The sequence below is a fragment of the Calidris pugnax genome, unplaced genomic scaffold (genome assembly GCF_001431845.1).
Source record: "Calidris pugnax isolate Ruff unplaced genomic scaffold, ASM143184v1 scaffold573, whole genome shotgun sequence".
Classification (NCBI taxonomy): Eukaryota; Metazoa; Chordata; class Aves; order Charadriiformes; family Scolopacidae; genus Calidris; species Calidris pugnax.
Genome location: NW_015091316.1, coordinates 384,021 through 398,155, shown reverse-complemented (window position 1 = coordinate 398,155; position 14,135 = coordinate 384,021). Strand labels below are relative to the sequence as shown.

The 14,135-nt window shown below is 37.4% G+C and overlaps 1 protein-coding gene across 1 annotated transcript in view; it reads left to right on the top strand.

Annotated features, from left to right (window-relative positions):
• Positions 1-12,803, top strand: part of LARP7 (La ribonucleoprotein domain family member 7) — a 28,305-nt gene extending 15,502 nt beyond the window's left edge. Inside the window, exons 9-13 of the mRNA XM_014960937.1 lie at positions 957-1,114; positions 2,026-2,108; positions 4,838-4,997; positions 7,335-7,426; positions 12,388-12,803. Coding sequence (XP_014816423.1) covers positions 957-1,114; positions 2,026-2,108; positions 4,838-4,997; positions 7,335-7,426; positions 12,388-12,468 — 574 coding nt within the window. The 3' untranslated portion in view covers positions 12,469-12,803. The remainder of the gene's footprint in view (positions 1-956; positions 1,115-2,025; positions 2,109-4,837; positions 4,998-7,334; positions 7,427-12,387) is intronic.
• Positions 12,804-14,135: the final 1,332 nt, after the last annotated feature.

Below are 14,135 nucleotides of genomic sequence, written 5' to 3'. Positions count from 1 at the left end.
TCCCCATGGTCTTCTCTTCCTTCGAATCAGGTTAACAAGCACCTCCTTGAGCTTGTATTTATACCATACCTTGCTGTGGAATGGTGTTGCCTTTTTATCTCTAAGAATCATTACGTGGGTCTTTTGTTATTTTAATGTCCTTGCTCTGTTGAGAATGTATGATCCTGGGTGAGTCTGGATGCTTTTTTGAAGTATACAGTTGTCAATGTTAACAGCTAAAACCATTACCACAAGATATCCTCCTCTTTAAAAATCCTCTATCAGCTTGTTTGATAGCACAGATTAGGGTAACAATGAGTCGTTCTCACAGTGGCACTATAGGCATTGTGTTTCTGTGGAGCAAAGCTCTAGCTGTTTGCAGAAACATCTCCATGTTAAATGTATGTAAATATATAAATTGCTTCCATGTGGTGGTATTTTTTAACCAAAATGCATTTGAATAGTAAGGAATGTTCTTATCTCAGTAGGTTTTTGGTGAGTTTAACCAGTTGTTGATTTTCTATCAATGATTTTTCTAGAAAATAAATGGCTGATTCTTAATATAGTAACACAGGAGCGGGTTCACTGAACTAATTCAGTGAATTCAGAGTTCACTGTCTGAATTAACTCTGAATTTAGCGCCTATGCTATTTAGTGCCTGTAGTGTAGTTCCAGTAAGAAAACACAGTTGACCAAGCTGTTCTATATGCTTTCTAAATACGTAAAACAAATATGGGAGTCATTCTATTTGTATGATAGGTTGATCTTGTTAGAACTTGCCTGAAATATTAAAAAGCTAAATAAAAAAAAAAAATGCAGCCATTGACAAGGCTCAAATTGACCTAAGTACTGGAACATATCTAAATGGTAAGAATGCTCACCAAGTTCAGCTTGTTTTGTCTTAAGTTATTGTTGAGTTTCTAAACATTATTTTCTTGTTTACAACTGACATCCTATGCCTGTGTTGCTGTTTATAGGACTGAATGGATGGATTTGAAGCAAGAATATTTGACCCTTCAAAAAGCCAGTATGGCCTCCTTAAAGAAAACAATGTCTCAAATCAAACCTGAGCCTGTGGGAGAGATGGAAACTGAAACTTGTGCACAGAAAAAGCTTCAATCTGAAAATGACAGATGTAATCCTCTTTGTGATGTTTTTTGTCTTTTCTTCATGATTCTAGTATACAAATATAAGTGGTTTAAGACACTGGTCCTCTAGAAACATTGCAAAATATTTTTATTTTCTGTAATGCTAGTGCTTTCTCTAAATGTCAAATATTATTAAAAGCAAATTCCACTCATTTAGATAGATTTGGGACTAAGGGATTGTATAAATTAAGATTAAGCAAGTGATTTCAGCATATTCCAATAGCACTTCTTAAATTTAAGGATCTTTTTAGATAATTGTAATTTTAAAAGCCTCAGAAAAGTAAAACAAGAATCAGCATTTTCCATCATGTAACTGGGCCTGATTTGCTTAGGTTCAGCTATGCCTGCAGCAATTTACAAAACAATTTCTCTAAAGCCTTCAAAAATGGCTTGTACTTGTTTTTAATCAGTTTTATGGTGCAAAGTAGGTTTGTAATTATTTCCTTAGTTTTTTTCAGATACAGAATTGCTCTTTTTTGCTCTAGATATTTGACACTTCACTAATTTCAGTACTGACATTGCAATGCTTGTCTGCTTATTTTTGATCACCTTAGAATTGAGGGGTCAACTATTAATTGTAATCCATAGAATATGAAATACTCGTATAGGAAGACCATGTAGGCTGTAAAAACTTCTGAGACTCTTTTCTTGGACCTATTTTTTTCCCACTTATTTTACTCATGTTGACTTTACCTTGTGAACAGCCTTGATCCTAGATTTAAAAAAAAAAAAAAAAAGGCTTAATCTGTGTTAGCAGCATTTGTTGCCCTCTTTTTCAATTCTTCTGTGCATGATGTTGTTTGTGTACTTTCATAGCATCTTTAGTTTGTCGAACTAATAAATACAAAATTTTTTTTCTTCTCCTCCCCCCCACCTCCCCGCTTTTCAAATTGACTAGCCACAACGGGGCCCCAGTTTGTGAGTGGAGTAATTGTGAAGATCATTAGCACTGAGCCCCTGCCGGGCAGGAAGCAGATCAAGGTAATGCCTTTGTAACCTCAGGGTAACTGTTAGCCTTTCCTCTTACAGTGCCCCCCAAATGTTTGAATATGGAATACCATTTAAACAAGTCTTACTGATTTCTTTTTTATTGGTTTAGCCAGTAGCTGTGTACAGATTCTTCTCTAGTACCTGTTAATGGCAGATTTTACAATGGCAAAATAGGGTAAAAAGGATGTTTCAAAGCGAAAATTAGCCGCTAGAGTGCTTCAACCAATGTCAAGTTTATAATGAAAGCAGTGACAAAAATAAATAATGCTGTAGAGGATGGGTAGCTCTTTCCAGTTTGAAAAGAGAAGTCGAAGACAAAGTGGGTGCAGTGTTCTGTATTTGTCATTGTGCCAGTCACTCTGGCACAATTCAGATCAAGAAATCTGTAATAGTATATTGGGGGTGTTATCATTAATAGGAATTTAGGGGCAAGAAAATGCTCTCTGCATTAGGAAATAATTGTCTTTTTTTTTCCAATAAGAAATGTCACAATTCCAAAATCTCCAGTTCAGTGAGAGACTCATTCACCCATTTCCTTTTTTTTCCTCAATTAAAAAAAAATAAAATGTTTAACTTAAATTTTATTTCATGTCATTATATGCAAGTCACACAAGTAGAATATATTATTTTAAGGAAAATAGTAGTTTTAAGGTGCATCCTATGAAATGGCAATATTAAGTTTTCCAAAGCGAATAACAGGCTTTTTCCAGATACTGAATTTTCCATGAATGTGACCCAGCACGTTTTCTTTCACAAACTGCACTTTTGGATGAATAACAACTGGAAAGAATTTAAACAACTTTAACTCACGTTGGAATAAATATTCAGGGCACTTCGGACAATGAGAGGATGGTTCAAAATGGGAGTTCTGGGATGACTTACCAAACTCCCTGTATTTATAGCTGAGTAGTCCATTTGAAGTCACTGGCTGCTTGCAAGTGTTTGAAGTTTAGTGCGTGCATAAATAAATCTAAGCAAGATGAGAGATGTCTCTCTCATGGAAAACAAACTGATGATAGGGTTTCAACTTAATCAGTCTTATCAGCCTAGGTATATTTGTAGGCAGTTGTCTGAGTGCTGGAGACAAGGAGAGAATGTGGTGGTAGTCACTGCAACCTTTAAGGGCCCCTTTGCCTGCAGTGTACACCTTACTGTCTTAAGTTTGTGTCACAACTTCACATATTGTGGTCAGGAGGTAAGCAGACTGCTCCCACAGCAGCTGGAGATAAACATAGTTTGATATGTATTTTACAACTTTTGGTTTAGTTTTAGGGAAAACTAATGTTTTATGAAAGTAAAGGGGGACAAAATAAGGTAGGGGTGTCCTGTGCCATTATTGATCATATCGTTGTCCCCATAATAAGTACCTAGGCAAAATATTTCACAAAATGCTAGCAAACAATTGAGACAAGGTTTTTAGAGAGACATGTAATTGTGGAATCCAACTGTAGTTGGAAGAAACAATAACATTCAGAGTACACCAGCTCTTCTGCAGGTCAGCACTGGAAGCTGCAAACTGTATTTGATGCTTACTAGATTTTCCTGGCTGTACAAGTTGCTTTTCTGAAAGGCATAACTCTTTGACAAAACTTTCCTTTGTGAAGTCCAGTTCCTGGACTGTCAAAGCTTCAGCAAACACTACCACAAAGCAATGCATGTAGGGTTTTTTTTTTCTTCTTAATAAGCTTCTGGAATTGATCTGTATTTCTGATTTTTGTCAGGCTTAGTTACTTCCACACACTGTAAAGGTCTATGCAGAGTGGTTTTAGTATTGTTTTGATATTTTAATTTTTTACTTCACTACTGTGATGTTTTGCTATTAAGGCACTTCTCAGATCATAATATTTGCCAACTCCAGTAAGCTGTTTGGGGAGTTTTAGTTTTCCATGTAGGCATGACTTTGGGATACCAGAGTAAAGAGTGGAAAGTAGCTTTCCTCGGCACTCAAATGATCTCTACAGTACTGGCACTTAAGCTTTGTTTTAAGGCTGTCCTTGGTAGTGGAGGGTTAAAAGCAGTGTGTAATTCTTGAATAGAAGCATCTTACTTGAGCTGCCCGCTGTGAACAAAATTGACTAGGAATGTGTGGTCTTAGTTAATTTTCCTAACAGCAGGTATTACAAGTGAAGTACTTCGTCTGAAAGACCATGTGTGACTCTTCTTCCTTCAGCTCTTAGTGCAAATGTTCAGGCAGAGATCACTCCATAAAGACAGGAAGGATTGTTTTACTACTACTCATTTCTCAAACAATCTGTCATGAATGAAATTGCTTTTATATAATTCATGCATAGAATGAAGTTAGGTATTTTTCTGTTGGATAGACATATATTAATGTTACAGTACACAAATTAGTTTTCTTTTTTAAAAATGTCCATACAGATATAGTATTGAAATAAATGGATAATTACTGATGCAAAAAATTAACATCTTCAGGAATTACTGTTTTAAATTGTTCTTGGATGGCACAATGGGAGATAAATAAGTGTTGTAGGCTCATAAATCAGAATTCAGATGTAACCTTCTTAGGAAAATATATTAATTCAAAACTATTTGACAAGAGATTCATTAATTAAATGAAAGACTTTGGTTCCTGCCTTCTACTTCATGACCTTTTTGAAAATGTCAGTGACCTACAAATTGAATGGTCGAAAAGTCACTCTTTTTCTTTTCGTATTTTAAAGTCTTGTTTATGGTCTGTGTTCTCTCACATGCTTTGGTAGAATGCTTTGGCAGTGCTGGCTCATGTTGCTTACGTTGACATGCTGGAGGGAGACACAGAGTGTCATGTCCGTTTTAATACTCCTGAGGATGCACAGACTGTTGTGAAATCGTACAAAGAAATACAGATCAAAAACAACTGGAAATTCGAAGTTCTCACTGGTAAGACTTCTTTTTTATTTTTTTAATGGTAGTACAGGAGTAGACTCAAGTACTTAGAGAGAGTGTCACATAGTAGCTTAATAGATATATTCGGATAGCTTGGTTGGAGAAAAGTGCCTCTTGGTTTTTTGTCTGAGATTCATCTTATTTTGATATTGTAGTGAAATAGGTAAAATGATAAGGATTTTTATGCCACTGTTTGGAGTAAAAGAATGATTTTCCTTGTCTTTATCAACTTAATTATGTTATTTTTAAATTGATTTATTTATGCCACTTCTAGTGGCAATAGACTGTAGAACGTAATTCGTAGTTCAGCTCTATGAATATAACATTCTGATGATGCAAAATCATTTCAAATGACGTTTTTCTTGAAAATACTGTACTTATATGTGAAATTACAGGACAAGAATGTAACAGCATGGATACACTTAGACAGGTTTTAGCGCTTGCCTTCTAATTAATCTTTCTTTTTTTCAGGAACTTGAATAACTTATGCCAGAGTACTACCTCTTTTGAATAGTACTTACACTAAAATTTTTACTGCTTTACTTTGGAACTTTGTCCTTATGTGGGTTTTTTTTTTTTCTGTAATTACTCTGCTCTTCTAAATTTGTATCTTATATTAGATTGGACTAGTTTTCCAGGTGTAGAGAAACCTGCTTATGCAAGTGAAGGTATAAGGAGGGGAGCTTTGTTACTCTATTCATAAAACTTTTAAATTCTAGACATGCACTAAAAATCTCAAATGCACAACCCCCCCAGATAAAATAATACAGATGAGATTCTGTCACTTGCATGTTTAAATACTTTACCACACTCCTGCACAGACCCTCACATAGGGCCCAGTTCCATGCATGCAGGGATGTAAACCTTCATAAACATCAATTAAGGATTGCAGAAGGAAGAGCTATAATAGAAGCATTAACCTTCAAAGTATCAAAGTTAATTAGAGACTAACTGAATGCTGCTAATGGCATTTGGAGATGGATTTGTCTCGAGTGTTCTATGTTCCAGAGATTCAGAAACAACTTGAAATAAGGCATTTTACAGGTGTGTGCCCTGTGTGTATTAGTGTCTGGTTTTGTATCCTTATATAAGAGTGTAGTAGTAGATTGGGAGTGAATAGGACACTGTAGAAGCAATCCGTTTGTAGTCTTTAAGGTTTTGGTTTTTTTTGTTTTTCAAACTGGCTCATTGAAATGAGAATGGAAAGGCTTCTGAAGAATGCTCAGCTGACTCACACTAAGGATTTCAGCTTTTCTTGGTTGCATGAGGTGAATACGGAGAATACAGGAAGAATCTTTAATGCTGTCTACTCTAGGGACTAAAGCTTTCCCAGTAATATTTTACTTCTTACAACTTTGCCTAAATGTTTTCAGCTTTCCATCTGACAAGATGTTAAGCATCTATGGTAATGCTTAAATGTTAGTGTATGTATAAATAATGCTGGTTGAAAGTATGCAAAATTGCTGTTTCTAATTCTAATTACTAATTCCATAACTTTTGCGGGAATCTTTTCCGAGATCACTTGGAAATTTCCCTGTAACTGGAGATTTCCCATGGGACTGTGCACCATTACATCACAAAATTCCCATCATAGTAGTTACAGCACAAGCCAGATGAAACAGTGGCAAACTGCTTCCTCCTGCAAAGCAGCAGCTGAAAAAAGCTGCAAAATTATTTACTCTCATGTTCCTCCCCATGTTAAAGTATTCCTAACTGCCCATGAAGTCCCCAGAGTTTGCTTCTAACAATGGCTGTACTGAAACAAAATAATCTCAGTCATTCTTACCGTATTTTTTTTTCCCTGTTTGGTAGTAGTTTAAAATTAGTCAGAGGTTGAATACATCAGTAAATCAAAAGGCCTAAGTGCTACGGTGAAACTTTAGCTAAAACTGAGCTCCTTCTTCTAATTACATGTAGCGAGTGGTGTTTGTATTTTTCCTTAGTTCTTGTTAAGTTTGTAAAACTCCCTGCTCAGGAAAACTTAGTCACATACCTTGGCAATCCTGTCTTAAAAAATAATAAAATGCATAGGACTTTGCTTCAAGTGCTGTCTAGCTCATACGGAACTGAGACCTCAGTGTCAGCTTGAAGCTTCTTGGGATGGAGTTTTTCTTTTCTTTGTTCAACTTGGTGTTTGTTGGTGAGATACTGCAATGCCTTCTTTGACTATGACATTTAAGACTGATGGGGAAATACTTGTTAGGTTTCCCACACAGGTATTTTCACATGTGTTTATCTTAGAAAAGATTCTTCCTCGTCAGAGCTGAAAAAACTACTTCCACTTATGTTATACTTTTATCCATGTACTGCAATGTTAATTTCTTTTTCAAGGTGATAATGAACAGCGTTACTGGCAGAAGATTCTAGTGGACAGACAAGCTAAACTTAACCAGCCTCGAGAGAAGAAGCGGGGTACTGAGAAGGTAATTTGCAAGTTTTTCTCCTGTACAGCCATGGTTGAAAATATGGCTTTGTTTCTCTGTAGGTCTACAGTTCTTGATACTTTAACTTTTGGCTCTGTATTTAATCCAGTAAAATCACTTTCTACTGACTTTGCAGCAGGGTTTTAAAGCCACAAAACAGACTGTGTGACTGTCCCAGTCCAGTTGCCAAATGCAAGGCTTGTCTTTATGGAGACAATCAGAGAAAGTTAAGTCCATGACTGAAGGCATGAAGTTAATTTGTAAGCTGGTTTTGCTTTAGAAAACTGTCTGTATGAATTCATTAAAAGTTAAGTAGTCTTGATTTGCTCTCGTGTGATAAACTCTAGTGCCTTTGTCTTCATACTCTAGTATGATTTAAAAATATATTTTTCTTCAGAATGAATCTCTCTTCTCACAATTTCTTTTTTTTTTTTAGTGCACAGTTCTGTGCTGTGATGCAGGCTGGTTTGTTCCTAGTGTAGTCAAGAGCCTGTGCACCAGTGTGTCTGTGTCCTGATCGAGACAAATCTGAATGGCACCATGAGCATCCATAGCTAAGCAGCTTCCAGACCAAAACTGCCTCACATCTAGGGAAATTTCCTTCCAACCTTGACCTCAGTGCCCCTGTGAGGCCACAGGGTTGATGGAGTGTTGCAATGAACTTGCAGGCTGCAGTCTCCACTCCTGCCCCAGAAGATCCTTCCAGGCATGAAGGGTTCTTCATTAAGCCAGTCAGATCCTTTACCTGACAGAGAGGAGCCAGAGGGTATTTCACAGACATTTTATTGCTGGGTTTACTTCACACACATTGCAGATAAGGTTTCTGAGTTGACTTTAACCTGATTCTTTATGCTGTTGCTTGCAAAACTTCAGAATCATTTGACCTTAATTACTTTCTGGTGACTTTGGAGACTTACTGTCATTTTTGTTTGCTAGACTTGCCAGTGATGCACACAATACCAAAAATGTCCTAGTTGCTCTATATATAATGAAAAAGAAATACTACATTGCCCTAACAAACCAGCAGTTGTGCGGGTCAAAACCTTGTCTTGTACAAGGCATATTTTGCAGGTATTGTCTTGGTAGTCTAAATGTTCTTTCAGAGATCCAGCCAACACATGAATTTGGTCCTTTTAAACAAAGATGTCTATAAAGAATTTCCCGAAGCGACTGATCTAATTTTATTAAAAGCATAACAATTACGTTGGCTCTAGCCATTATTCTTATATATAAGCAGTAAGGTCACATGAAACCTGTACAGCTTTAAAGCCTTTTACTGAGTGCTGCCACGTTTTTTCTTTTTTTTTTAATGTACTTTTACTTTTTTAAACAAAAGGTGCGGGTGGCACCTTTGACTTTACTTTGGACTGTAGGTGCCCTGCTCTCAAGTTTCTGCTTTACCTTTTGAAGATTGGTATTTGTTGACCAAACTGGTGTAAATTGGCCAGTAATGTACCTCATCTAGGCTTGCAAATATAAACTGTCTCGGTTCTGCCTAACAATAGCAGCAGCAAGGATGCAAACTCCCACTCCTCCCCCTTACCCATCACCTTGCAACACTGGGAGGTGTTAACTTCAAAGCTCAGTGAATACTATTTAAATGCTAACACTGTTAAGCAAAACATCAAGTAAAGAATGCCTCTCTGTAGTCAATGATGCTTAACCCTTTCACTACTTTTTGGCTGTCTGTATCCCAGAAATATAGGCTGATAATAAGGAAAAGTGTTTCCTTCTCTTTTCATTAATACTAATTTTAACCTTTTAGTTGAAAACTCTTCTCTTGTAAGAGTACTCACAGGTTGACTTATTTGAAGGTCACAATAAAAGGAAGGGAAAAAAAAGTAATATAATGATTCATAATTGAACATGTACAGCTGAATATGCTGTTAGTGTATCTTTCTTGTAACAATGTATGCTGTCAAAGGTTTTAAAATCGTGTACAAGATCTCTTTGAACGTGAGCATCTGCCTATTAGCTGTTTTATACTTAAAATATAGACAGCATCTTAGACTTTCCTTTGATTAGCGTTTAAATGTAGGCTTAAGAGTTACATTCATGTAAGCTGTGTAGCTGCAGTGATGTCAGTGTGAGTATTTATAGCAATAGTGAACATATATAGTGCTGCATGGACCGCATCACATTACAGAGATGCTTTAGAGTGTAACTTTAGGCAGTTTGAGATTACTCTTTCCCATGTGTTCTAAAAAGTATAGCCTTACTCAGCTTTTGTGCAATGGGTGCTATGGTGTGCTAGGGCAAGGATTAATGGTCGCTTCAGCAGAGGGTTTCTGGTGTAATGCCTCCCCTCCAGGGAAAAATAAAAAAAAGAAAAAAGTGGTAGAGATTTTTACTTTCTCTGACATAGTTCTTAGAGTAAACTAAATGTCCAAAAAGACTAGATATCAAGGTTCCCCAGAGCTTGTGAATAATGCCTAGCCATCCTTGGGAGTTAAAAAGGTGTTCAGTGCTGGGTCTTTGCCCCAGGCTGGGTCGTTCATTGTCACCTCTCTCCTCCCCTCTGCTCCCCCTTCCAAATCCATGTTCTCTTTAGTCTGCTCAACTGCATGAGAAAGCAACTGTAGTGATTTAGTGATACCGACTAAAAACCTTCTTGCCACAACCCGTTTCTCTGGGGCAGTACCAATTTATGCAGACCTAAAGCAATTCATCAGTCTGTAGCCTTAAACCCTCTGGACTGATTAAAGTCTTCTGTTCACAGAGCAAAAGTGTTAGTGCCTGCAGGCTTTCCATTTGGGTCCTTGTCTTCTCGGGGGAGGTGCTGCTGAGCCCAGTTTACACCCTGTAGACCCCCTTCCACTGAAGGAAAGGAGGAAGTTTAAGAGGGTGGGAGTGATGGTAGAAGTGAAAGGCATTTGGTGAGGAAGTGAGAATTGGGTATTTGCGAAGGGCGGAATAATTTGCAGGATATATGGGAAGGGAGGATAGTGGGAATGCCTGGGCACAGCCCACCTTATTCTCTTCTGATTATGACTGGGGGCCCAGGGCTGTGTCCTTGCAAGACTGACCAGTTACTGTTCTGTGTGCTGGTGGGGAGAGCTCCCACTCCAGAGCACAAATAAGCCCCTTTCCCTGGTTCTCTGAAGTTTGTGTCTGTGGAAGGGCTGGATACCTGTTGGGAGACATGAATAGTGGTGTACTTAGAAATAGGTGCTGGTACTGAATTGATTAGCTCCAAATGGGAATCCTTGAGGCTTCTTGGAAATTCTGAGGTGCTGGTATAGAAGCACTCACTGGTATGAACTGGGCAGCTCACATCTTAGAGCTTTCCTTGTGATTCTCCATCCCACATGTTGAACGAATAAACCATTGTACTAGTCACCTTTACTCTCTGGTATGTGATAAATGGATTAGAAGAGTTAAACTCTAAAAAGAACTCTTAGTTACCTCTTTAGATCAGTTTTATTTCTGGAGAATGGTTGAGAAAGTCATCTACCAGAACTTATTGCCTGGCACTGTTGAGAGCATGTTAAAGATTGTAATCAAGTTAAATGTCCCAGGGATGCAGGGGACATATCAGTAAAACTGTGGTAGTGTAGTTGTATTGCAGCACAGCAAACAGTGTACATCAGTGTACATCAGTCTACACATCAGTGTAGACTGTAATTCCTGGCTGCCCCATAATCAATGCAGCAGCCTACCCCTGTACTTCAATCCTGTGAACAAGATGCAATGTCTGCAGGACATAACCACGACCACAGTCATGTGAATAAATAGTAAATAACTTGATTTAAATGTGAAACTTTTCAAATCTAGCAAACTCCTTACTGGTCTGTCTGGTGAGCAAGTGTCCCTTCAGCAGCAGCTAATATGTTTTAGTCGTCTCCATCAGATAAGTTAAAGTGGGTTTATGCTGGTGTGTTACAGATGTCCCTAGGCTGACAGGAGTTTCCTGCTTTCTCACTTTTTATTCAGATTAGGCAGCCTACTTGTTCTTTGCTGCTCCTTTTTTTTTTTTTTTGGTGGGTTTGTGGGGTTTTTTTCTGTCTTATTCATGTAACAGTTAACTAGTGAGCTCTAGCTTATGGTTAAGGAATCTTCATGGGGCATTGCTTTTGGGCATTAGTATGACGTGATTGTAGTACTGTGCATTAATCTGTGAATGTTCTACTATGGCTGCTTCAAAACCAAGTATGCTTTTGTGTTGTTCACAATATTTTGTTTTCTGCCTGAAGACACAATATACAAATTGAAAATTAGCAGGTTATTTGTGTTCTGCAGGAACATTTCTCATACTTCTCTGTGCCAGGAGCAGAGAATGAGGTACCCTAGTAATTTAAGCTATCTCCCTAAAATGTAACTGAAAACAAACAAATCCCTGGTCAGACAGGGTTTTGAGTTAGGGATTCCTAGGGTGACTGTTCCTCCAAACTGCACTGTTATTTCTTGAGATTAATTCTCAGCAGGGTTGTGATAGAAATTGTGCTGTTTTGCCAGCCTGAAGGATGGCCCCCATCTGGATTTGTGTTGTGTTTTGTTTTTTTCTTTGCTGAGTATAGAAAATGACACAATAGTCCTAAGGCATTTTTTAATGGTCTGACCTTGTTTTTCTTACATCAGTAGCAGCATGAATCCAATGAAAGGGTAGGTTTTTTTAACTTACTGTGTGAGACGATATTTTGGGATTTTTGAAGTTGTAAATTTGCTCTCTTCAGCCGTCTTGGGAGGAAGAAGGGATGGAATGAAGGATGCTGCACTGTGCAGAGATTGAAGAGAAGCCTTACTATTTTTGATGGTTCTGAGGCAATACTGAAATAAACTATATCAGGACTGCTTCAACTTTTTTTGGTTGAATGTTCAGGTTAGCTCAGCTGTTAAAAGATCAGATTTTTTTTTTTAATTAAGTTTGGTAAATCAGTGAATAATATGCTCATGACTGAGAGAGAAAATCATAACAATATAACTTTCCTCTAATCTTTTCTGCAATTTTTTCCTGTTTGCAGTTGATTGCTAAAGCTGAAAGAATGAGACTTGAAAAGACTCAACAAACAAGTAAACATATTCGCTTCACTGACGATAACTAATCAAAACTGATTGTGATCTTGAAAGTGAACTGGGTATTTAAAAAACAAAACCGAGCCCCACAAACACCGCTGCTTCCAGCAACTAAACAGTTCTTAAGAAGGCATCAAGACCTGGTCCGTTTGATTCATAACTCCACAGACTGCAAGTATGAAGATTGTTTTGAATCCCATTTTTAAATAGGCTGAATGTTTACTGCTTCTGAGCCGTTAGATAAAGCTTTCTGGGAAAAAAAAATGTATTAAGAGATTTTTGCTTTATTTCACTTCTGGTTTCTTTTTTTTTTTGTATGTTTTATACACTAGGTTATGAAATAAAATGCTTGAGAAACTTTCAATTGTGCATCTCCAATTCTTCAGTCTGCTTTATGACACTGTAAATAATAAAAATTATAAATGCTAAATAAACCTCTCTAGGCCTCTGTAGTCCATCACACTGTTCAAAAATACAGTAGAATTACTATGCAGTCGTCCATGTATTTTAAAGTGGCTAGGACTGTCTGAAAAATCTGACATTGAGAAGTCTGGAAGAAAATTTACTTGCATGAAGTGCACACTAAACTGAATTTAGACTCTCTCTTTTTAGAAGAATCTTTGGAGGAAGAAATACGAAAACCTTTGTTACATCTGATAACTGTAGCTCCAGAAGTAATTCTCACTTACAGATAAGTGTTAAAGTTGTGAGGTTCACAAGTTAAGATGGTGATGTTAATGTGCTTTAAAGTATTTCATTGTATACTGGCAATATTTTTTTTTTTTAAAAAAAAGCCCTAACCATAAAATTGGAATAGTATAAATGATTGAACTTCTGTATGACTGAGTCTACTGATAAAGATCTCTCCATTAATGTAAAGATAAATTCATGTTTTTGTGAGATTGTTTTAGTGAATTCTGTTGCAGGGCAAGTAAGATGCTAACACATTGGTTTATAAAAGTGTGAAACTTCCATATAAATAGAAGGATGAGCAAGTTATTTTGAAACTAGAAATGCATCCCTAAAAATAACATCGGTCTCGTGCATGGAGCTGTCAATGACACTCTGGGCGTTTCTGTGGCTGTAATTTTTGCTGAGAAGATAAGTTAACATTTCAAAATTCTATGCTACCAGATTACTGGAGCAGTCTGGGTATTGTAATGATACATATTGTAACAAAACAATGTTTGGTGGTACTGGTATATTTTTGCTATCTAAGAAAAGAATATTCATTATCTCTGCTGAATTATTTTAGGTAGTGTGGGTGTAATACCCACAGTGGCTTTGCAGGGAGGTAAAAAACAAAAATAAACCAAAACCAACCAAACAAAAATTTTTCAAGAGATTATACCAAAGCATTTGAACTGTAATGAAACTGTCCAAGGTAGAATAGTGTAGAGAAGCAGCGCGGTAAGAGCGGAGGAATGTTTATGGAGCACCATTTACGTGCCACTACTCGTGATGCGGCCTCATGCAGCAGCGGTGGGAACTGTGTATGTGCACAGTCCATAGGCTCAGGTACCACCAGCGTCTGGCTCCATCCTTCCCTTTGCTCCCAGGAGACTCGGATTAGCATCTGAGCCACCGGTAGACGGCATCCTTCTCCTGGGGCCGTGAGTGAGGAAAGGGAGAGGATTGCCACCAATCGATGGAGAGGGTATAGCAGTGATCAAAAAGAAGGTAGCAGAAATACAGA